General features: G+C 37.3%; 1 protein-coding gene across 5 annotated transcripts in view; it reads left to right on the plus strand.

The window, feature by feature from the left end:
- Positions 1 to 26,052, plus strand: part of DIAPH2 (diaphanous related formin 2) — a 784,101-nt gene that overhangs the window by 562,580 nt on the left and 195,469 nt on the right. For all 5 annotated transcript variants that reach the window (XM_072956799.1, XM_072956800.1, XM_072956797.1 and 2 more), the window contains one exon: positions 11,676 to 11,840. In XM_072956799.1, coding sequence (XP_072812900.1) covers positions 11,676 to 11,840 — 165 coding nt within the window. The remainder of the gene's footprint in view (positions 1 to 11,675; positions 11,841 to 26,052) is intronic.

Below are 26,052 nucleotides of genomic sequence, written 5' to 3' on the forward strand. Positions count from 1 at the left end.
GTTTACGTGCCAATCTCAATAGTTATGCATGGCCTACCATCTGCTCTCTTTTAACTGCCTTTAATACTATGAAAATTCTCAGTGATTTACCCAATACACCTTAATTGGATATTTATATAATATATACTCTTCTTGTCAGTAGTTTGAAAGTAGGAAGTAGACTCACTGTCATTTGGACAATATTCTATGTTCTATTAGGCCTAGACTTTTTTCTTACTGTTAGTGGCTGTGTGTGTGTTTGAATTTAGCTAGCATTTTTTTGTGCCTTTAGCAAAAGAAATCTCCTGTCACTTCCCTGTTTAAAACTCTTCAATGACTTACATCTTTCTAAGGAAAAATTTCAAAATGCTTAAGAGACCTGTAGAATCTGTCTCCTACCTACCTCAAGAGCCGTCTCCCTCCTATCTCCCACTTACTCCAGTGACTCTAGTCTTCCAGGCCTTTTTTCTCTCCTTTATGTTCCTACAATATTTAATATCCTTCAGAGCTGTCACTCCCCCTATACCAGTGCTCCTCCCGGCCCTTCCCCTTCAGATCTGAATTTTAATAGTTCCTCCTTCAAGTGACATTATCAGACTCATGTCCCACCCGTACCCTCACAAATCTAAGTTGTCTCCCAAATATACCCTCTTTAACAGCCTGTGCTATGCAATCATGATTTTCAGTTTGCAGTTTAAGAATGTTTTTTATTTGTTTAATGTGTGCTTTCCCGCTAAACTGTAATCTCCATGAAAGCAGGGACCTGTGGCCTTTTGTCAATATTAAGTACTATATCCTCAGCACCTAGAAGATAACCTGGCACTCAGTAGGCACTTATTAAATATGTCTGAATAAATGAATGAAAAAAGCCCCCTGCTAGGTGTCTAAGAATGCAAAGATAGAGTCTGTCTTCAAAGGAAGAGTAAAGAATGTACACAAGAGACTGGGAACTATATTCAATATCTTGCAGTAACCTATAATGAAAAAGAATATGAAAAGGAATACATGTATGTACATGTATGACTGAAACATGCTGTACACCAGAAACGGACACAACACATAAACTGACTATACTTCAACTCAAAAAAATATATATACACAAGAGACATAGTGAGTGACTAATGAAAGGGGGTATAAAAAATAGGAGCATTGAGGTACCTCTTACCTCTGTAATGATTGTCACATTTGTGCCTTTATCTGGAAGCTGATTTAAAAGCATTTTCTTTATACCCAATCTACTCGGGCCATCTGTGGAAAAGTGGGCTTATTACAAAATAGGTTCATCTCTCCGGTAACGTAATTGCCTCCTATATGGTAAAAACTGGGAACTTGGGTTCAAAATCCTTATCATTGACTATACTATCTTTGTCATATTATTTAAATGTCCTTTGCCTCAGTTTTGTAGTCTGATTTTTAAAAGAATTTTGTAGTCTAGATCCTGAACTATTTTAAGCTATTATATTGAACCCAATTGCAAATTAATGTATACATTCTGTATGGTTCTTATTAATGTTTCACATTTTGAAATATTCATCAGTGAATATTTATCACATAATATGTAGTCTCTTAGTGAATTCCAGCTACTCTAATAGGCCTTATTATTTTTTAAAAGATATACTTCTTTCAAATATTAATAATTTTGACAAAATATTATATTCAAATTGATGGGACAAATTCATATTTTGTTTTTAGCTTTTAGAGGCATCTTTTCCAACAGGTTATGGAAAGAGGGAATGCTATCTCTATTCTTTAATAGATTTTATATTTGTGACTTCCTTTTATTGAAATGGATAATTATGCCATGTTGCTAACTAAAGCTTGTGTGAAGGTTAAGTGGATCTCAAGTTGATTTCTTCCATGTTCTCAGCAATCCAGCAGCAGTGATATTTCAAATTTCAAGTTTTGTGTTAAAATCGTAGCTAACGTACTACCTACGAAGATAAGAAATGGTAAGAACTGACTTGACTCCATTAGCTGTGAGGTGCATGAACTCCTTCATCCCCAATGCTCTGCTACTGCTTATTCCACTTCTAGTGGAGTAAGTTTTCTCTGATAACAGTTAATCTCTACATCTAAATTAAGTAAAATGACAAATAGTTTTCCCTGCCTAGTGTCTGATGAACCAATGCTATACAGGGCAGGAAAAAGTTTTCCCCAGCCCTCATAAGGTCCCTGGGTGGGTCTGAAAACTAACTTGACAAAGATTAAAGGGAGAAAAGCATACAAATATATTCAGTATAAGTTTTACATGGCACGGAAGCCTTCACTAGGAAAGAGAGACCCAAAGAAATGGTTAAACTTGAGTGTTTTTATGCCAGGTTTTTGTTTGTTAGTTTTTGTTTTTTTAATTGAAGTATAGTTGATTTACAAAATTGTGTTAGTTTCGGGTGTACAGCAAAGTGATTCAGTTATGCACATATACATTATATATATATATCATATTAAATATATTCTTTTTCAGATTCTTTTCCACTGTATCTTATTACATGATACTGAATATAGTTTCCTTTTCTACACAGTAGGTCCTCGTTATTTATCTACTTTATATATAATAGTGTGTATCTGTATCTGCTAATCCCAGATTCCTGATTTATCCCTCTCCCACCTTTCCCCTTTGGAAACCATAAGTTTGTTTTCTATGTCTGTGAGTCTATTTCTGTTTTGTAAATCAATTCATGTGTATCATTTTTTAAGATTTCACATATAATTAATTAATATGATACTTATCTTTGACTGGTTTCACTTAGTATGCTGATCTCTAGGTCCATCCATGTTGCTGACAATGACATTATTTCATTCTTGTGGCTGAGTAGTATTCCAGTGTGTGTGTGTGGGTGTGTGTGTGTGTGTACCACATTTTCTTTATCCAGTCATCTTTCAGTGGACATTTAGGTTGCTTCCATGTCTTGACTGTTGCAAATAGTGCTGCTATGAACATTGGGGTGCAGGTGTCATTTTGAATTAGAGTTTCCTCCAGAAATATGCTCAGGAGTGGGATTGCTGGATCATTCGGTTTTAGTTTTTTAAGGAGCCTCCATACTGTTCTCCATAGTGGCTGCACCAATTTACATTCTCACCAGCAGTGCAGGAGGGTTCCCTTTTCTCTACACCTTCTCCAGCATTTATTATTTGTTGACTTTTTGGCGATGGCCATTCTGACTGGTGTGTATGCTAGGTTTGATAAAGAGTGGAAAGTCACGGAAAGATATGGTAGGGCAAAAAGTATGAAGTGTAGCAAACTGGAAGAACTGAGAAAGGGTTGTTCCTTCAGTTTCTTCTTGCTGCCCCTCTGTCTTGGAGATGAGGTTTTCCCTTCCTTTTGCGTATAGGGAAGCTATCTCTCACATGGGGCTTTTCTGACCCGCTTCAGGGGAGAAGAGCAGGGGGAAGGTCAGTGACCTTCCTACGTCTTCCATTTTCTCAGATTCCTTCAGCTTAAAGTTTTTAATATGCCACAGTGCCATATTTTGGAATAGTGTGCCCTGAACCCCATCAGCTGTGTGCCAGTTAGAGGGCAAGGGTTACAACAGCTACCTTCAATCAATTTATAGGCAGGTAGTTATAACTCCTGGAAAAAGTTTAAAACTGTATATAATATACATGAAAGTATAAAGAAAAGAATGTTTCCTATTTGAATACATGCCTATAGGTGAATTACAGCTATTTCAGGTTGAATTTTAAGTCCATGCTATTATTATATTAGTAAAGAATATTATCTATAAATCTGTATATAGTCACACAAAAGCACAGATGAGGGAAGCTTTAGACAATTCTGTGTAGCATGCAAATACCCAAGTAATTGTGAAGACTGCTTCCCTATGTCAGATTTTCAAATGAGTTAATGTAAAAAGGCTCTGTAGGACTTACAATATATGTTTTATAAATGAAGTTTCCAGATTCCTGACTGGGATCACATGGTTTAAAATTAATAATACTTTTAAAAGGTTAACATTTTACCTCCTAGCTTTTTAAAATGCTGATGACATTTTAGTTTATAAAGCCTGCAGTGAACACTTCTCTTAGAAGATGATGTAACTTTAGTTCACAGTTATTTTGAATAACCTCTAAGTTGGAAAATTCAGAAATGTGTGTCTTTGTAGAACCAGGAATTTGAAAGTCAACTAGTAAGAGGAAAATTGCTCTAAATTGTTTTTTCCCCTTATATTTGATAAGTTTATATGTATTAGATAATGCCCACTTTACCACCTTAAGGTTCTATATCTCTTAGGATATAAATTACTGTAAATTACCCCTATCTTTGAGCCTCATGTTGGAAAGTCCATTGTTTTCCCAGGCTTCTGCTCTCAAAATATTTCAAGGACTCCCAAGGGTTGTGTAAGCCACTGGGAAAAGGTCACTCTACATTTTGGTCCCAGAATAATCTAATCATCTTCCCTAAAGTGCTTTATTCTGTGGTGCCATTACAGTCATGGTCACCATCTCCTGTGGCACCAAAGGCCAAGAAATTCGAGCACTGAGAAGCAAATGGCCTTTTCCTGCTGCCCTTGGCATTCTGTTCAATGATTCCTCAGGGAACGGCGTCAGAAGAGCTCCTGGCAATAGTTACACAGGGTGCCCGGAACCGGCCTTCCTAGTTCACCCTGAACATGGCCACCGGTTTCTCCTTCAGTGCTCTCAAAACCCAGCTAAGGGCAGGCTGCCTGGCCCAGGAAGTCTAGCACAAAAGTCTACAACACATTTTCTAAAGTCCCTGCTAGAGTCAATCTGAAATCTTGCCAAGTGAGGAGCGGCAGCCCAGTTCATATCTCTGCTTTCTCCCCTTTGTCCATAGGCACAGTCCCATTCTACCTACTTTATATGGTGAGTAGACCAGAAATCTGTAGGTAGCTCTAAGGATTCCTTGTATCTATATAACAAGAAAGTGGCATTTGGTTTCTCGGATGAAAACTGCACATGAGCCACCAATTACCCTTTCATAAAATACATTTTAGAATAAATGAGTTCTTAACCAGGCATCCCAGAAGATAACTTTAAGACTTATTTCCTTTAAAGCATATTCTTAATTTCTGTTCTCTAATATAAGAGATAAATAAAATACCCAGTTTGAAATTTTATCTACTAAGTATCTACTAGGGCAGCATTTGGGTCTAAATATACAAACTTAAGCAGCCCATCCTTCTAGTGATAAATATATATTCTCTATTGCATGCACAGCTTTAAAATAAAATTAATATGATTGAAGCCTACTTTTTAAAAATGTATTCAAAATGTCATGATTGATGAAAATAGGGGATTAAATTTTTTTCTCAAATACAGAGAAATAGTACTATAAAATATACTCTATAAATAAGGTTTGTTGTGAAATTGGTTTCTCTTAAGATTTATAAGAGGGGTTTTAGTTTCCCAAGTACCCAAATCAACCCCATGACTCGTCTTCCAGTGTGGTGTTATAATGACTTTACTCATTCACCAAATATTTCTTGAGAAACTATAGCAGAGTAGTTAAGAATATGAGTTCGGACCCATTCTCTGTTCCCATTACTGGGACTTAACAGCTGTGTGATCTTGGGTAAATTTGTACCTCAGAAAGCTGTTGTGAAGATTAATTGCATTGATTAATGGAAAACATTCCACAGTGCCTCCCACAGAGTAAGTTAAAGAAAAAAAAAAGAAAGATTAGGTTTAATGATCATTATTATTGCTGATTTTAGTTATTTTTTCACTGCTGGTATTTCTGCTACATATCAGGGACTGTTCTAAGTGCTGACGAGTCAGTGGTCAACAAGGTGGGCAAGGTCTACTCTCCTGAGCTATATTTTTAAGTGGGGAAAGATAGACAATGAACAGGTAGATAAAAGAGATAATGTCCAATTGTGATAGGTTCTCAGAATGAAATAAAATAGGCCAGAGTAATAGTGATGGGAGTGCATATTTTAGATTGGATGGTTGGGGAAAGCCTCTCGGAAGAGGTGACAGTTGAGTGGAGATTGAATGACTTGGTGGAAAAGAAACACTCTAGGCAGAATGAAGAGCAAGTGCAAAGGTCCTGAGTTGGGTATGAGAGCTTGAGATGTACAAGGAAGAGAAAAAACGGCTAACAAGGCTAGGCAAAGTGCTTAAGAGGGAAAATGGGATGAGATTAGGTTGCAGAGGTGGGTAGAGGCCAGATCATGTAGAGCCTCATAAACCCTGAGAAAGAAATTGGATTTTATTCCATATGTTGTGGGAAACTATTAGAGGATTTTCAGGAGAGGATTTACCTTTGAGATACCAATAGATGCCACCAAAGAAACCAAAAAAAAAAAAAAAAAAAAGTAAAAGAAAAAAACATTTAAGTAGGGATGACAAATAGACAGTTGATTATAAATCATAGTATCTCAGGGGAGAGATTGGAGCTACAAATATAATTTGGGAGTCATCAGTATAGATAATATTTAAAGTCATGTGAATTGCTGAGGTCAATTAGATAGACTACATCGATGGAGGACTCAGGACCAAGCCCTTAGGGTGCTCTAACATTTTACAGAACTTGCCAGAGAAGTAGAGGGGAAGTAAGAGAAAAAGCATTTTAAGGATGAGGGTGTGTGTCAGAGAAACTAAGTGGCTAAATGTGTCAGATGTGGCCAAGACAGCAAAAGGAGGACAGAGGGGTGAATGTTGCATTAAGAATATGAATTGTCATTGTCATTATAAATAATACACTTCTACCATATGGAAAGAACACTAGACTAGTATTATACAAGAAACTACCATGATGTAGGAGAGGAAAAGTCATTTTTTCTCTACTCTTCTGAGTTCTTGGCTGAGACTCCATCCCCCTACCCCATAATAAAAGACAGACTAACAAGAGAAAATCAGACAGAAGTTAACTAACATGTACATCTCATGTGTACATGGAAGATATCCAGGGAAAAATGAGTAACTCCCCAAAGTACATAAGCCACCGGTTTAAATACCATCTCCAGCTAAAGACAAAAGAATGGTGTGAGGACACCCATTATGGGGGAGTGGGGGTTACCAGGAAAACACCATAGACAAGGGTAAGTTTTGTTATGCAGATTTAAATCTGCAGCTTCACCAGTCATAGTCTTGATACCCTTGATCTTCTTGTGACTTAGTCATCCTTCTCTTCTTCGTACAGAGAGGAAGATACCCTTACGGATAGAGGTTTCCTTTACAAATGGAAATTTCCCTTTCCAAAGGGTAACTTACTCTTTTCAGAGCTTTCCCAGTGTCTGCTATTTCTCAATCAGCTCAAAATAATCTGTGCCATAGAGATATATTTTGGGATGGCACATCTGGTCCCCTTTGCCACATTCTAACCTTGGAGGGTAAGTGCCTTCTATCTAATTTGCACAACTCTAAAGATTGGAGTAGTGGGATTTCTCTGCCTTTTTGTTAAGGTTGTTATGAAGAACGTGGGACATAGTGGAAGGAAAAATATAGCGTAAATGGTAAAATCTTGTACAAATGCAAATTGATGGTAGTGTTACCAAATTAGTCAGGTCCTAGCCTAGGCCGAGACCCCCTGTCCGGGCCAGAGAGGTGCTTTTTCTGATCACATTCATGCAGCCAGTCACGAAACCAGTGCTGAGACTAGAAGAACACAGGTTTATTCAATGGCCAAAGAATGGAGAAGCAGCAATGCAGTTCACAAACCAACTTCTCAACCAAATTCGGGTGGAGTCATCAAATATATAAGAGGGTTGAGATAAAAAGGAGGGAATTGGAAAGCATGGGAGGAGTATTCATGAGTTATCCAAGAACAGGGGTGTGGTTTAGACCCAGAACTGATGCAACTCTCCTTTTCAGTCCTTTTCTGGTTGTTGTCATAGCACTCGTCAACTCTCATGTCGCTGGTAGGTGTGTCATTTTGCATACTAATACATTACAGTGAGCCAGTGAGCATATAATTAGGCTCAAGTTCTGCTGGAAGTCAAATCTTCCTCCATCTTGGGCCTAGTTGATTCTAACCTTTTATATTTTTTTCTTTATTTTCTTTGCAGCTTCCTCCTGAAACTTAGAAAACTCAGATAAGAGTAATTGGCTTCTTTTCTACGGAGAGGCAGAGGGATGATTCTGGGGCAACAACTGATAACAATAGTAGAATTATTTGTAATGTTAGATTATAAACTGCTTCAGAGTCTGGATTAGGGTTTAATGATCATTGTATCAAGCACAATGCTTAGCATAATACTAACCAGTATATTGTATTTAGTGATGGCTGTGCTCAAAAAAAAAAAGTCTTAAATGAAATACAGAAGTAGAAAGGAATGATGGCATCTAGCTCTTTGTCACCTGCAGTTCCAAGTAGGATTTGGTGACGTGGTTGCAATTGTGAAAGATTTCAGTGCTGACTCATGCCGTCCATGCCTTTTACACAGTAATCGTTGTGAAGATAAGTGAGGGACTTGCAGATCGGGCTGCTTTCCATTTGTTATTTCTAAGATAAACCTTTCCCAGAATTTTAAAAAATTTTCTCACTTTGGTACACAGACAGAATTTCTGAAATCAGTTTTTCTTCTAGGAGAGCAAATTTATGAAATTGTGTAGCACCACATGGGCATATTTTAGTTGGTGAAAAATTGTGTTGTGATAAATGGGAAATGTACAGTGTTTTGCCTTTTTTTATCTTTGGCTTTTTCTCTGTGTTGTACAGCTGTTGCACCTTCTGAAATACACAAACAGTTTAGCACCTTGCTGCAAATAGAGTACAAGTAAGTGACCTTTGCAAAATGTTTCTGCTTAGCAAGTCTCTGGCATGAGCCTGTTTTATTTAGGGAAGAGAGACTAGAAAACAAAAATCTCACTTTCATTTCGTGCTAAGAAATGAAGAGTATTGTCTTATTTCTGCAACTCTTAAATAGGATGTTTAACACTTTCTTACAAATCAAAACTATGTTATTCTCAGAGGTAAAATCAGAATATGTATGCAGCATTACATACAACCCTTTTCTTGGTAAAAAGAAAGTCAAGTCAGAAATGCATTAATTCTTTCAGGCCTATTGACATCAAAATGGACTGCAGGGTTGAAAGATTTAATGTCACTGGTTAGCAGGGAAGAGGTTGTTGTGTTGCCAATGTGAATGCTAATACTTAAGTAGCATAAGAAAGCATGTAGGAAGGGGGGCATCTCACTTTTAAAATCCTGCTGTACCCCGTGAGTGTCAGCTGCAAAGTAATTTTCCAGAAATGGTCTGATTTCCCCACTGACTTCCATTGTGAAACCAGAGCTATGTTCCCATGGAAAATAAATTTGGCCCCAGGTTATGATGAAACACACTTGAAGAATTCAGAAAATTTTATAAAATCAAGCATTTCAAGACACAGTTACCAGTGCCTGATAAAATAAAACTGTCACAAAATATCAATACACTGTAGTGGATCTTAAAATATCATGCCCCAAACTGTGCTATTACTCTTCTTTACAATTCCAAGTCTAGTACCTTTGCATTGAAAGATATTTTACTTCTGTGATCATTATTGATTTTTAATAGATTTAACTCTTCTCTTAAAAGGTAGATTTGGTTCCTTTTCTATTCTTCATGGTTAGCCCACTTGCCTTTCTCTGAAGCAGCCTAACTAATTAACATTCAAAAGTTACTAGCCATAAAAGAAAGACCAGAAGGAGATGGTCCCAAATGGTCATCGTACTGAGTTGTTGGAAATAGTAGTTTACTTATGTTTTTATATTTCTGTGTCACCTAAAGAGAGAATTTTCTTTATCTACATCTTCTATAATTAGGAATAAAGTTGATAATTTCTTTGTGTAAGTGTAAATTTACATATACTGAGATACATTTAGTCAGACACATTTATATGTATATCTGGTTCATTTAATGCTTTGGTAGTGGTTGTTGATGTTATCACCTTTTTCGATAAAAATTTTTAAACATTGATGTAATTAACTTTGGGCTAAATACTTCCCTAGAGCATACTACTGAAAATGTAGCCCTGGCCTGGCAGCCTCAGCATCAGCCAGGAACTTGTTAGAAATTATAATCCTCAGTTCCCTAAGAAAAGTAAAAATAGACTTACTATATGACCCAGCAATCCCACTCCAGGGCATATATCTGGAGAAAACTCTGATTTGAAAAGATACACGCACCCCAATGTTCATAGCAGCACTATTTACAATAGCCAAGACATGGAAGCAACCTAAATGTCCGTAAACAGATGAAGTGATTAAAAAAAAAATTGGTATATATACATAGTGGAATATTACTCAGCCATAAAAATGAATGTAATAATGTCATTTTCAGCAACATGGATGGACCTTGGGATTATCATACTAAGTGAAGTAAGTCAGTCAAATACAAATATCATATGATATCACTTATATGTGGAATCTAAAAAATTGACACAAATGAACTCATTTACAAAACAGAAACAGACTCAGACAAAGAAAACAAATTTATGGTTGTCAAAGGGGAAAGGTGGGGGAGAGATAAATTGGGAGTTCGGGATTTGCAGATGCAAACTACTATATATAAAATAGATAAACAGCAAGGTCCTACTGTATAGCACAGGGAACTATAGTCAAGATCTTGTAATGACCTAAAAGGGAAAGGAATCTGAAAAAGAATAAACATATATGTATAACTGAATCACTTTGTTGTACATCAGAAGCTAATACAACATTGTAAATCAACTAACTTCAATGAAATGAAAGAAAGTAAAAAGAAATTCTAATCCTCAGGCTCAGCAAAACATTCTGGGTTTTAACAAGCCCTTTGAGTCATTAAGGTTCCCAAGCTACAGGAGAATCTCTCCCTCTCTCTCACCTCTCCCTTCTTCCCTCTTCCTCTCCTTCTTGTTCCCTCTCCATGCCTCTCCCTCCCTTCCCATCTTCTCCCTTTCTCTCCTCATATGGGATATATGTGTATATGTATATATATATGTGTATGTGTGTATGTATATATATGTGTATGTGTGTATGTATATAAACACACATATATGCACAACCTAGGTATAGAATACACTGTAACTGCTCCATCTATATAGAATATGTGTATTAAAAAAATGTATACTTTTTTCCTGAAGTTTTTTGTTGCTGTTGGTTTCTACCCTATCTTGTTTATAAAAAAATAGGAGGCAGTTTTCTGGTATTTATACTTCTGTGCTTTCATTTAACACACATGTTTTAGCAAACATGTTCTTCTTGGTTATACATTAAATCGTTCTGCCTAATTTATAGATTTTCAAAACTCACTAGCCAATATAATGACTCTAGCCAGTTGTTATGGGCTGAAGTGTGCACCCCTCCCACCCTGCAATTCGTATGTTGAAGCCCTAATCCCCAGAACCTCTGAATGTGGCTGTATTTGGAGATAGGACCTTTAGAGAGGTAATTAAGTTCAAACGAGGTCCTTGGGTTAGGCCCTAATCCAGTATGCATGTGTCCTCATAAAAGAGGAGATTAGGACACAGACAATAGAGACAGAGGGACCACTCTGTAAGGATGCAGCAAGAAGGTGGCCATCTGCAAGCCAAGGAGAGAGGCCACAGAAGAAAGCAAATTTGCCAACACCCTGGTATTGGATTGCTAGCCTCCTAAATTGTGAAAAAAATAATTTCTGTGGTTTATATTACCCAGTCTGTGGTATCCCATCATGGCAACCTTAGCAAACTAATACATAACTGTTTACAGAAATGATGGTGTAATTCAGTGTTGACATCTAGTGATTGATTGCCTTTGAAGTACTATTGGGTCATGTTCCTTAACAGAAAGCTACAGCTTTACAAAGAGCGCCAGAGACCAGTATGAAAAACTGTTCACCATGCACAACAACATGGTAAAGCTCTATGAGAATCTTGGAGAATACTTTGTTTTTGACTCTAAGACAGTGAGCATAGAAGAATTTTTCGGTGATCTCAGCAACTTCCGAACTTTGTTTCTGGTGAGTAATACATCTTAAAGCATCGCAAGGCCTATTACTTTTGTTTTTAAATAATTTCTATTGGCATTTTATTTTATGTATCTACTGACCATATTGATTTCATGTTATAGTCCCTTAACAGGAATTGACAGATATTTTACGCCTGTGACATGGATAAAAATTGTTGGCTGGCTTAATGCATAATGGAGTGAATTATCTTCAACTTTGGGTATACATGGGAATTTTTCTGCTGAAATTTTATAGCAAATGAATGAATTGGTACTCAGACGACCCTGTTTTTTTCTTATACAGCATGATATTATAATTCGACCTAGCTTAAAAATTAGCATCTAAAATCTTCTACTCAGTACGTTATAAATGCTGTGATTTATGAACAAGTGTCTCTCATAGTCTAGATGAGAAAGTGATTCTCAATTGGACTATGTAAATGACCTTGACTACCTCAAGTTTCTTTCAGAATGTGGGTTCTTGTTTCACAATCTGTAAGTGGTGGGGATAACAGTAAACATTAGCATTTAATTGGAGGTTGACCATCAGGGTGCCAGTTACGATGCCAGAGGAAAGCAAAAGCTGTATTGTCTCAGTGCTGTGCAAGTGTTTCCCTGCATTCAGTGGAGGCATAGAACAGGACAGGCTCTGATTATGAGAGTAGCAGAAGCATATGCACAAAGGTTGATATCGAACGGGTAAAGGTTCCTGTGTTTTAAAGAAGGAATTCTAACAATCATCCCCAGCAGGAAGATCAATTAACAAGCTAATTCATTGTAGTTTGAGGCATGTTTCTATCCCCCAAAGCAGTTATTTGCTAAATAAGGCACGCTCTCTCTCTCTCTTTTTTTTAAAGGGGGAGGTAATTAGGTTTATTTATTTATTTATTTAATGGAAGTACTGGGGATTGAACCCAGGACTTCATGCATGCTAAGCACGCGTTCTACCGCTGAGCTATATCCTCCCCTCCAAGGCTCTTTCTCTTAGTTGATGGTGTTGCCCCATGAAATCATTTGATTTTGGTGTGACTTGCAGTCTGTGAGATACAAATATTCTTGTGGAAAACATTTGCTTTCATCTACTCCGGTAGGACATATGACCCAGAGCACACCCCAGCTTTGGTAATAGAAACTAAACCAAAAACTTTCATAAATATGATCATTTATCTTATTTTTTTTTTTGCTGAGAATATTAGATTATGTTTGTCTTTGCCCCTTAACGGACACATATATTTAACTTTTTACATGGTCAATAAGTAGTAAAAGTGTTCTACTGGCAATGAGTGATTTTTTCAAAACTTAGAAGTTACAAATATGACATGAACGTAGGAACACACCCAGGTTATAATTACTTTGATTACTTTCAAAAGTAAAAAAGAAGTTTGTTGAAAACAGTTGGGGACTAGAAAATACACTTTGATTGACAAAGGGAAAAGATAAAATCCAAGAATTTTTTTTTGGTAGCATCAATGTTTATGGGTGGATAGAGATAAATCAGTATAATTAATATTGTTAACCTCTATTAAAAAGTATCTTGTTTTAACATGGATGAGATCCTAAAACACTGTCTGCCATACTATGTGCTCCTCCCTGCCCCACTATCTCCCCAATTACACATGGACACAGTAGCATTTAAGGACAATTCCTGTGTGACAGCCTATGTTTAGTTATATTAGCCAGATACTTAGAAGGCTTGCTAAGAACTATACTTACATTACTTCTCAGTTATAACTTGCTTAAAAAAATGTAAGGATAGTATCATTAAGAAGTGGTTCCTGTGTCCTGGTGCTGTCCCGAACAAGCTATGTGATTGAGTAAGTCATTTATCTTTCCAGCTAATTAGCCATCTAGTTAGTTAGTAAAATGAAGGGATTACACTAAGACCTCTAAGAACTTATTCCTCTTTAGAGTCTGAGTCACGGCAGGAATTTCAGAGAGAGCCATTTGTATTACAGAGATACAAAAGATGTATTTTTTAATCTACTGGATTCACTGTAGGTGTAGCTCAAGTACAGGGAAATTATTTGTCACAAAGCATTCGCATTGTAAATAAGTTGACATTCTGAAGTTCGGTTTTGTGTGCATTTAAGTTAACTTCTCAATACCCCGCTAAGAGTTTTGGAGCTTTCGAAACAATTAACCGGCTCCTACGCTGTGTCTTGGCTAACGGTTTCCATCTGCCCTGCAGAATATGACTGCTACCTCTTCTCTTTACAAATCTTTATCCACTCGCTGGCATGAGAAGTAGATGTGCAACTTGTTAGCTGCTTTGAACTTGGGTCGGTCATATAACCTCTCTGAGCATCAGTTCCCTCCTTTACAAAGCATAGGTGATAATTTCTGCCATGTCTTCCTCACCACGATGTGAAAACACCTCATAACCTAAGCTACGCAGGTGGAGAGTATTATTAGCCGTTCTCTGCCTGTCCATTCAGTTATTACTTATTGAGAACCAACTTGGTTTTGGTAATGCTCTAGTCCAGAGACAAAAGGAAGAGAATAGTTTCTCTCTCTCCATGAGTGGAGGGAGATGGACAAATGCAATATAGTTTGCTAAGAGCTGCTGTTGGAATATGTCAGGGTGCTGTAATAATACAAAGGAGGAACTGCCTCACCCTGCCTGAGCTGGCCAGAGAAGCCTGCATAGAGAAAGTGACATTTGGACAGAGTCTGGAAATAATCCATAGGAGTTTGACAGACTGACTTTGACAAGCAGGTTTAAGGGTTTTACACCTGACCTATAAGCCGAAGACTCCTAAATCAACATCGCCAACTTCAGTCAATCATCTGTGCTCACCATGTCCCGGTTTCATAGTGAGCTTGAAGTGATTTCAGTCTCCCAGGGGAAGGAAGAACCCTGAAAGAGAGACAAAAGTTGTAATCGCCAGAAGTTCCCATTTTCTTAGCACTTTGTGTGTTTGGCCTCAGGGTTCTTGGCACTTAAAAGCATATTGAACTATAGATGGAAGCAATAAAATACCAGTAGTGCTGAGAAGAAAATAAGAGTTCTGATTCATGTGCTACCAAAAATTACTTCCAAATGAGCTAGGAGTTTCATCTTGGGAGATCTATTTGGCATGTGTAACATAAACAAAATGCAGATACCAAGAAAATCTTCCTCAGAGAGATATCCTCTAAAGGATGGTACAAATGGAAATAAACAAAAAGGGTTGACAGTATGGATTAAGCCCCTTTTCAAAATAATCACAGTCAAATTAATGAAAGCAGAACTGGGTAATCTCTCTGAGATGCTGCTCTATAAATTATTCATGCCATCCATATTATATATTACTCAACTAATAAGGATATTTAAAATATTCAAGTTGAATGTCCTATATATTGGCGTGATGATACATGTAATTGGAAACATTTCTAAATTCAGAGTTAAGACTCTCTTTCTAGTGAGCTTCTCTGAGAGCAACAGAGTTTTAAAAACTGCTTATAATATAAGCAAGATTAATTAGTAATCCCTAAATTTAAGTTGAATATTTTGCGGAAGAAAATTAAATTCCATATTTATGTAATATCAAAACATCTCTTTTGCTTATTCTTCTTTATGCTTCAGTCATTCTCATAGTTCAAATCGTTGACTACACAGTCTTTTTTCTTTCAAGATATTTTGAATAGAATATTCTATTTTGAATGGAATATTCAAAATCAGTGAACCTTCTATGTTTCACCACCATGCGGTGTCTTGCTTAGGCATACAGATTAATTTCAGCGGTTGGAAAAGTGTCCGTGGCAAGTATTATACTTCAATAACTTTCATAGCTCCAAATAAATTATAGAAAATATTTTTTTCTCTTTCAAATCTGTCTCAGTTTCCTGCTGCTTCTGTGTGTTTTTGTTTGGTTTTGTTTTTTAAAGAACAATCTGTCACCCAGGCACTCAATAAATATTTGTGTGTGAGCGTCCTCACTCTGTATCTCATATACTAGAAGTAGAGGAACAAGGCTTTATAGGAGTATTAGATTCATTGATATAACTCAAGAAGAAAATGTTACCATTACTATTAATCATGCTAGCAGATTTCCCCTCAACAAAGTAAGTATTTGCTACTACTCATCTGGTAAATAAACTTCAACAATTTGTTTTAAAAATCAGGACCTTAACCATTTTTGAACAGCTCTTAGATGAGAATGAAAATGGCTAAGTGTCAGGAAGCTGAGTGATATCTGTACATCATGGTGTTTTATGCCATGGCTCAGTCTTGTTGCTTCTACTTCCTAAATATTTTTGAATCCACCTATTTCTCTCCAAGCCACTGACGCTGCTTTAGTTCTGGATTTCCACCATCTGTCAGCTGGACTGCTACAACGATGTCCTGACTGGTGTCTGTGTCTGCTTCTCTTACCATTTCTAACTTCTAATCCATTCACCACGTTATAGTAAAACTTAAACAAACAGGATAATGGTTACTTTCCTCACTTAAGATTCTTTAATGACTTGTGTCCTCAGGATAAAATCTAAACTATTTACAATTAAAATGGTTTACAAAATCAAAAGAACTAAAATGACTTAAAGCCCAGGCCATCCTAAGATTGGCTGAGTGAGCCAAAATCACTCAGTGTGAGCTCTCCTCCCAGACTGGGAAAAGTCAAGTATGGACAGTGGAAGCCACAGAAAGAGAGGACCCGAGCCTCTTAGAACAGAGAGAAACTTTAGGAGCAGAGTATCGAAACTAAATGGAAAGCTTGGAGGCAGATACGTGACTGTCATCTTGTGTTAATTGCACCCCTACCTAGTATGGGAGTTACGACAACCAAGGTCACTCTTGTCTTAATTCTCAGTTAAGGAGTTTCTTCCTTCTATCTTAAGTAATTGTTCCTTTAAAATCTACACTTCTATTTAAAAAAAAAATCTACTCTTGTTTGAGAGCTCCTTGTAGCTATTTTGGCTCATGGAGATACTTAATTTTGAGCTCTCATTTTCTTCAAGCCATCTTCCTTCTTTACAAAGCCTCAGTCATGTCTAAGTCTAATTGGAAACCAAGGTGAGCATCTGCATTTAGTTAGACTCAAAAGACTAAATTGATAATACATAGAACATTTTATTCATTCATTAAAGGCAATTTGCCTTTAAAGCAATGAGGATGAGTTTTTGCATAAAAAGATTTGTGTATATAATTCCTGATCCAAGAAGACTAAGTTATTTTGACACATTTTTAAGCCTTCAATTCACAAAGCACTTGACATTTAAAGGAAACTTCAGTGCGATATTATAAAAATGATGGACTTATGGAAGAAACCAAATACATTCTTTAACAAAAAAGAATCTTAATCAGTGATATAAACTGCCTTATCTAGAATTCCATCATCCAAAATCTCCATTAGATGCCTCAAAAGTTGATGCATCTTTGCTTTGCTGGTAAAATGGTAATTAATTTTATGAAGATGCCCTTGAGAAACGGGGAAGACCCTGATGTGCCTCTTGAATGGTATAGTTTCATTTGTAAGCTGTCTCCAAGTCTCAATACCTGGGAATTCACATCAGGTTTACCGTCGTAACAATAATCCAGATACCCCATTGTCTCTTCTTTACCCCCATTGGCAGGATTGAAGCTCCCTGTAGTCTCCACTCCCACAAGTATAGCTGAAGTCATCTCATATGGGCTCAAAAACGTGTCCTCTATAGTCATTACTTGCCATTTGCCCGCAAATATTTGAGTGCCTGCTATTCGAGGCTGATGAGAATATAGCATTGAATAGAATAGAAAAAGTCCTGCCTTCCCTGTCCCCTGCAGCTCCCGTTCCCCCTCTGCTAAATGCCTTTTGCTGGCAAAGCTGCTTGATTTGTCCTCGATGGTAATGCCCACATCCAGGCAGAGATTGCAGTCTCCTACTGCTCCAATTTTCCCATCATTCCTTGCAGTACTACACGGGGGTTATGCTCAGTGCAGTGGTAGCCATGTTTCACCGGACCCTTCTTAGAAACAGTTTCTTTCTCTTCTGATCCCTTTCTCCTTGGAGGCTTAATTTTTTTTTTTTCCCAAGTCCTAGAGACCTAAAGGGGATGCTAAGACCATAACCCCCTCCACTGCCCTCCTTTCTCCCTTATGCTCAGACACCTAGTCAGGTTTCTTCCTTTTCCTAGAAGCCAGGGATAAATAAAGTACCAGCATAAATCCTTTCATGCAGATAGAGCCCTAAGGGGCCACCAGCTCCCTCTATTTAATCACACACACCCAGATAATTCCCTTTGAACTCAGCTGGGACCACCCTGGCTGCCTAGCCTTAGGTTTATTTTGAGCTATTGCAACTCTTTGAAAATAGGCAATCCATGTAAAATATATGGTAACTCTATTAAGCAGAATATTTGACCAGAATACTGCATTCCCCAGCTGTGCCAGAGAACAGACTTGACCGTGTTATACAGACATCATTGAATTCTTCTTTAGAAAAAAATGTCACCTGTCTACTGTTGTATTCTATTTGACTATTTACTTTGGGCCAGAAGTAGATGTCCTATTTTTCTGATACGATTGTTCCCTGTATAAAAAAGCTAAATATTATAGGTTACTAAAGGAATATGTAATAATGGCATACATGATTTAAAGAAAACTCACATTTCCCAACATGATACAAATGCCTACTGGTATAAATGGTTTTTAAATGTGTACGCATTTTAGACTAATAATATAAAATTGTAAGATCTCATAAGCGTTCCTAAAAATATGTCTAAAAGTTGTCAGAATTGTTTATGGCAAGCAGAATTTTGCCCTTTAGAGATCTAAGACAATGTAATAGCTAACACTGAAAATATTAACAAAATCAGTTCAATGCCTACTTTTCTTATTAAAGTCTAGTAATAACTAGAACCAGGAAACAAAATGCAATATCTTTAGTTCTAGCAATAACACCTCACATAGAATTTCTCAAGGAAGCAGTCCCATAAATAAGTTATTATTGAATTATGTCTGAACACCAGGAAGTAGAGAAGTTGTAAGATAAGCAGCAAGGTATACAAGCTGACCTTTTCCAGTGGCCTTGAAATTGGCCAGAGCTACCGATTGTTATCAAAGCCTCCCAGATACAACCTGAGTGGGAAGATCCCAGAGGCTGATGCTACTGGTACCAGCTTCTCAGCCTGCTGAGTTTTTCTTCTTTCTGCTTCATCCTCATTTGTTTATCAGAGGAGATGTCCTAGCTCCTGTACCAGGCAGTAGGAGGCGGGACTCTCCCTGAAACCCTGCCCATAGAGCGCCTTTTGCCTGATAGGTCCACCCCCCCCCACTTCCTTGCCAGTTGCTTTCCCAACTTGTTCAAGTCACTTCATCTAAGCCCTCCCTGCTCTCCAACTTCGGCCTAGATAACCCCTTCTGTGTGCTTTCCTACCTCCATCCTAGCACATTTTATCCTGTGATCATCTTCATATCCTCAGTGACCAGCACTATAATTAACCTACTGTGGTGCTAATCACTAAGGACCTGTATGAATCACTTAATGAATTACTGTAACAATGCATGAACCAAATCAGCAAAGATGAAGAAAATCAAAATGTTGGCCCTTCAGAGCTCACATTCCAGTGAGAAAGGCTGCCAAAGGAACAAATACTACTAATAAAATACGATACATGTATATATAAAGGACTTTTGAGCACAGAGGAGAGAGGCATTTATTCTTTCTGATTTAAAGAAGGCATCAAAGAAGTCATGTGCAAACTGGGTCTGCTCATTGTTTTGCTAATGTGTGGCCTTTCACATTTAAAGAAGTCCTTTCTTGTTCTTTTCTACGTTATTTGGTATTTTATGTTTAGTAGTAAATATATATTATTCCCTAGTTTTCTATGCTGAGTTCAGTGTAGAAAGACAGCTATTTCATTTCCGGGGAAGCAGCTATCAGGTAATTATTATGATCTAAAGGTTATCCGTCATAGGCTTGGACAAGCAGTAACCAAGCTTCAATTACTTCCTATGACTGACAAGCTATCCTGAGCAATAGGCCAATCGATGCAGATTATCTAGAGCAAAATCAATTGCTTAAAGACTGACCTGTCTGTTGTTACTTTAGGGCAATGGTTCTCACCCAGGGGTGATCTTGTCTCCCAGGAGACATTGGCAAGGTCTAGAGACATTTTTGCTTGTCACAAACAAGAAGGAGGTGCTGGTAGCATGTAATGGGTGAGGTCTGGAGTGCCACCAAATATCCTACAACGTACAGGACAGTCCCTCACGACAAAGGAATATCCTTGTTAAGACTGAGAAACTCGGCTTTAGAGTTGTCTGCTGGAGATTTTTTAAATGTTCATTTGGAAAACTGTGAGATGACTGAAATTAATAAGCAAAATTTGTACTTGATAAGTTAATAATGCATGTACTTGTCACATCAGTTTAATATTTTAACGAGAATTTCAGTTATTGACTTGATCACTGTAAGATATTGTTCTAATTACTGATATTTTCTGTATCATTGAAAGATGTTCTGGTTCATATGACTTGTAAAGGTTTTAAATCACTCACATAAATTGTAGTCAAATTGGAAACCACAGGCAAAAAAGAAAAAAAAAAAATCAGCCAAAATCCTACTACCCAGAGACAATTACAAGAGCCTGCCATATATTCTTCCAGAGATTTCTCTGTGCATGTACATATGTATTTAGCTTGTGACTATATTTTGCTTAAAATAATAACAACAAAAAGTCTTGTGAAAGTTTAAGCCCTAAAATTTATATTTACTTGTAAAAATCCTAGCAGCTTATGTCTATATGTATACGACCATCAGCGTTTAGTATATAGTATTGTCGGTTATGGCTTCAGTTGTGATGAAAAATGGTAATTAGCTCGTTTCATGATGCCTTTTTCAAAGTACCTGGTCTTTGGTGCCATGCTAACCATCATTGACTACTGGAAGTTACCTGTAAATAGACCAGTGGAATCTTGCTTTCTCTTTTTGTTTTCTATGTAGTATCCTCATCAAACTTTCGTGTGGCAGGGGGCCTTAAACTGGTCATTGGTGAATTGCTAGTTGGGCCCATTCATACTAGCGCTTCAGAAGACTTCTGCTACTTACCTCTGCTGTATATTTTGATTTACAAACCATTATTGACCTCAGCTAGGCTGCCTTTTAGTTAACAAACATATTGTCAGTTTTATAAAGGTTTGTAATTTAATCAGAAATCTTTAACAAAAATACTAGTATGATTTGAAGCCAGAACAAGTATCCTTTTTTTTTTTTTGATGGGAGGAGGTAATTGTGTTTTATTTTATTTTATTTACTTTTTTTTTTTAAATGGAAGTACTGGGGATTGAACTCAGGACCTCGTGCATGCTAAGCATGCACTCTACCACTGAGTTATGTCCTCCTCCCTCCCCATATAGATATATATACACACATACATACACACACATATATGTTTTCCTTTTGTTTCTGCTTTTCAAAGTCATAGAATACAGTCTCTGAAGTCTGGGTTTTTTGTTTGTTTGTTTGTTTGTTTGTATTTAAGATCTGAGACACGTTATAATCCAGATGATGAAATGGTTTTCCTATTTTTGCTCATCCATCGTTTTGACTTCATTTTCTGCAAGTGTTTGCTCTCGAAATAATCAGAATTTCCTGAGATTCTTGATGGAACTTTTAGGCAAGACAGTGATTGTATTGTATTCCTGAAAAGCTGGGGAGCAGACCAGTCATTCATTCAGATCTTGGCATTTTGAATTGGAAGATGTTCAAAGTCTATTATTCTTCAAGATCTTATAAATTCTGTGTCCAAATTAGTGGATTACTCAGTATGATGGTTTGGTTAAAGTCATTTTATTTTTTTCAGATTTCATTAATAGTGCACAAAAGAGCCAAACTTGTTTCTGCTGGAAATAGTGTAGTTTGGAATAGTGTATAATTTGTTTTTGCTCAATTGTCTTTGGTCTAGGGATAAAAGAAACTAAAGTTTCATGTACATTGGAGACAAATAAATGCAACAGTGATTCAGAAGAACAAGACAGATGATCAACTAAAATGTGGATGAAATAATAAATATAACTGTAGTGACCAATTATAATCTCTATGGGAGAATAGGTTGATGTCCCTAACAACCTGGAAACTTTATTTTGAAGATTATTTTTAATGTTATAAGCCATCCTCCTTCATCAGATGATATCTATAAGAAATATTTGCCCAAGTACTTGCTCATTTGTTTAAAATACAAGATTTATAAATAAAAAATCAATTTAAGATTAAGTCTCTTGAATATATCATAATCATCTGGTTTTTCCTTCATACTATATTAGAAGTCTAAAGCATATAGTATTTTGACAGAAATACATTTCTATTACATTTGAGTATTATCTAGGCCAAATATGTTAGAGGTAACCCCTTAAGTAACAGGCTTTAATGCATAGGCCAAATTAATTTATAACTATGGCTGTTTGTGTGTGTAGCTATCATTGCTTAAGTGTTTTTGTAAGTGTCTGAAAATAATTGCTGTAACTTTACTTTTAAACAAACTAGCATGTTTTGGTGTTTGCCCTTTTTCATAGTCTGTCAGGATGCTTTTGGCTGCCAAGAATCAGAAAATGTAACTAAATTTGCCTTAGGAATATGGTTTTACTTTCATATATCACAGGAAGTGTAGAGGTAAAACACTGATTAAATCAGTACCTCAGTAATATCACCGAGGTACATGGGGTTTTCCAAATATTTTTCTCCTTCCATCTTTGGCTTGTTGGCTCATGGTTGCAAAGTGGCTTCAGTGGTTCCAGGCATCATATACAGATACTGTGATATCTATCAAAGAAGAGGTTGTTGCTTTCCATGAAGTTTTGTTTTGTTTTGTTTTTGCTAAGGAGAAAAACTTTTCCAGAAGCCTCTGGGCAGATTTTTTTTTTCCGTCAAATTCTGTTGTCCAGGATTGGATCACATGCCCATCTCTAAACTAATCACCATCAGGAAGAATCTTAGATTAATCATAATTCACCCTTTGGACAGGCCCCTTCCCTGAACATATGACTGTTCAGAGAGTGAGGAGCTAAGCCAATCCAGGCTTCTGCCAGCAAGTAAGAAGGTTCATATTGGATGGATTAAGGCAGGCAACTAACGGTAGCTATAAAATAGACAACGCAAAAGTACATTGCTGCTCAGTATCTTCTGAGTTGTCAAAAGTTCTAAATTCACAAAATATAAATGAAGGAGATGTATTTGTGAAATGCGCACTTGTGTTAATTTAAATAGTTTTGAAAAGAATCTTGGGGAATAGAAATTTCAATAGAAAAGATTATCTGTTTATTTCCAAGTTATCCTTCTTTGTTTGTTTTCTGTCTTTAGCTGGATATACTTTATAAGACAGCTCTGCTTTTCCAGCTCGCCTGCTTGCTTTTTCTCATCCAGTCATTCATTCGGCAAATATTTAGTGAGTACCTGCTAAATTTGGGAGACACCGTTCTAGCTACTGGCACTGTTTAGTTTACTAAAATCTGCCTTTAGGGAGATTGCTATGTAATGGGGAAAGTGAGATAATAAACTATAAACATAATTATTAGGACAATTATATTACGTGTTAGAACATAATAAATCCTATGGAAAGAAAAAGTTGTACCAAATGGAAAAGCCACACAGCCATGGCTGACAGGTTTTAGCATTAGTTATAAAGTTCCTTGTATAATCAATATTTTAAGACTTAGATTTTAGCATTATAACTTCTCCCGTAAGTATAGGAATCACTGAGTTTTCCTGTTTAGAAGACTTCACTAGTGACAATTAGATGATTTCTAGACAAACCCTATTTCCTAAGTTGTGTATCCTTATGTGGTATAAGAAAAGTAAAGGTAGATTCTGCCCCACTTTGAGAGAAAGTGTCTTGCCAAGGGCTTTATCATTTCAGTGAAATGATTGTAACATTATATTCTGGAATATGGAGGAAATGCAAACAGAGACCTTTACCTAGAAGCAGCCAGGCAGCTCTGACAAAAGACGGGATGTATAGCAAAGCATGTAATGGAGTAAGAGCATATTTTCAGTGCCAAAACTATGAAAAATTCTGAGGAACTTGCACAGACATTTAGTTCCTCTTGGATTCTCTTCGCCCTGGTCCTTGTTCTCTGCCAGCTGTCAGCTAATTGATCTGATAAACTAATGCACTACTAATGTGTCACTCATTCTGTACTACACGCGTGCCCTTTAAATTCACGACAATGCCTTAATCTGGCAGAGCAATTCTGCTGTCAAGAACTACTTGCAGCATGGCTAGCCGATAGAGGAAATATTTGGGAGAAAGGCAGCCTTTCTTGTACCTCTGAAAGAGCATCGTGTATGTGGCTGCTTAATCTTCCTGGGTCTAGGATTTTTTTTCTTCTTCCCATCCAGGACATTCCACAATTTAACCAGTCTGTTGTGATCTCGTAATCCAGCATTATGATCTGTGTTTTTCAGATTGGCATCCTCTGATCATGGCCTACCCCATGATACAGATCAGGGACCAGCGGTCTATGACCCAGGGGCCACATTCTGCCTGCCCCCCACTTTTGTAAATAGAGTTCTGTTGGCGCCCAGCCAGCTCCTTTGTTTATGTATTGTCTGTGGCTGCTTTCGCTCTGCAGTGGCAATGCCGGTGCTGAGTAGTTGAGACAGGGTCCATTATGACCCAGAAGACTGAAGATATTTACTGTCTGGCCCTTTACAGAAAAGGTTTTCTGATCCTTAATATAGTATGTGTCAACAGGGGTGTGGAGGTGAGATTCTCATAGGGGAATCAGAGAAAACAAATTCAATCTCTTGCATTTGAAATTTTAAATGCAGTCCCTCCTTAAGAGGGGATGGCTTTTAGAGAAGATGGGAATGAGTAGTTTCATTGGAAGAGATGTGGTGTCAACTTGGGTGTTGATTTCCCCATTCCTTTCCAGGTGACATTCACTTCTTTATGCATTGCCCCCGAGCAGAAGTACCGCCCTCACCTTCCTTACTAGGCAGGACCCCAGGCTTATTGTGTGACATCCAAGTCTTCTTCAGCCAGTAGTCCTCATCTCTCTCACTTATCCCTGGAGACAGAAGACACTTTTGTGTCTTTTTAGTGCCTATAGTATATTAGGTATACAGTATACGCTTTGTCCCTGATGTCCCCCCCCATTCTACCTTATAGTATGATATACCTATATCCTAATCTGTAGAACAGCCCTTTGTCATCATTGGGACAGGATTTCTTTTTTTTTAATCAAATTCTAGTTGATTTACACTGTTGTGTTACTTTCTGGTGTACAGCATAGTGATTCAGTTATACATTTATATATATTCTTTCTCATATTCTTTTTCATTGTAGGTTATTACAAGATATTAAATGTGGTTCCCTGTGCTATACATTTCTTGGTTTTGACTTTCAGTAGAAATATCTCCTTAGTCTATTTCTTTGGATCTCCATCCTTCAATCTTAAATGTGAGCATTACCAAGTGTCCACCCTTTGTCCTACGTAATTTTCCCTGAGGAGTTCATATCCTCAGTTGTGATCTTACTCTTCAGCTCTAGACTCAGGTTAATTGTCAGTTGGATGTCTTTAACTAGATTTCCCACAACTATCTCAAACTCAACATATTCAGAATGGAATTCATTATGTGTTTTCCCAGTTTCCTCTCATATTCTCTGCTTTGGTTAATGATACAACTTGGTATCTTCTCCTCCCTCACCATTCACATCTATTCAATCCCAAGTTCATGCTGATTCTGCGTAATCACGTTCGCTTTTAACTGACCTAGTTTTGGCATTTGTTGTCTCTCCCCTGCAGTAATCTGTTCAGTCATCCTGACTTCAGTCTTAGCACCCTCCAAACTATCTTTATACCACTGCCAGATATTTCTTTCCAACACCGAGGTCTCCCTGGGACACCCACCTTCTCATGCCCTCCCATAGGTGACAATAAAGTCTAAACCAGCATTTGGAAACCTTTGGCAGTCTAAGCACCCCCAACTACTATTCTTTTTTTCTGCTTGGAATGCAGTCATGTTCACGATCTTCTTTCTACCTTGAAGGAAAGAAGATCATTTTGATCCTTCAAGACGCTATTCAATGGCTACTTTCTCCATTACATCTTTTCTAATCCCTCCGCATCCACTCCAGGGAGAATTGATTGCTCCCGCCTTGGTATGCTTGCATCACCTTGTTAATGTGGTGTTGTCACAATTGATGCTATGCAGACTTGCCTTCTCCTTATACTGTGAGTTCCTCCAGAATGAATATAGCACACTGTCTTTGAATGTTTATCACACAGCAGAGCTGTGTGGCACATAGTCACCAGCAAATATTTATTA

This window comes from Vicugna pacos, chromosome X (assembly GCF_048564905.1).
Source record: "Vicugna pacos chromosome X, VicPac4, whole genome shotgun sequence".
NCBI classification, from domain to species: domain Eukaryota; kingdom Metazoa; phylum Chordata; class Mammalia; order Artiodactyla; family Camelidae; genus Vicugna; species Vicugna pacos.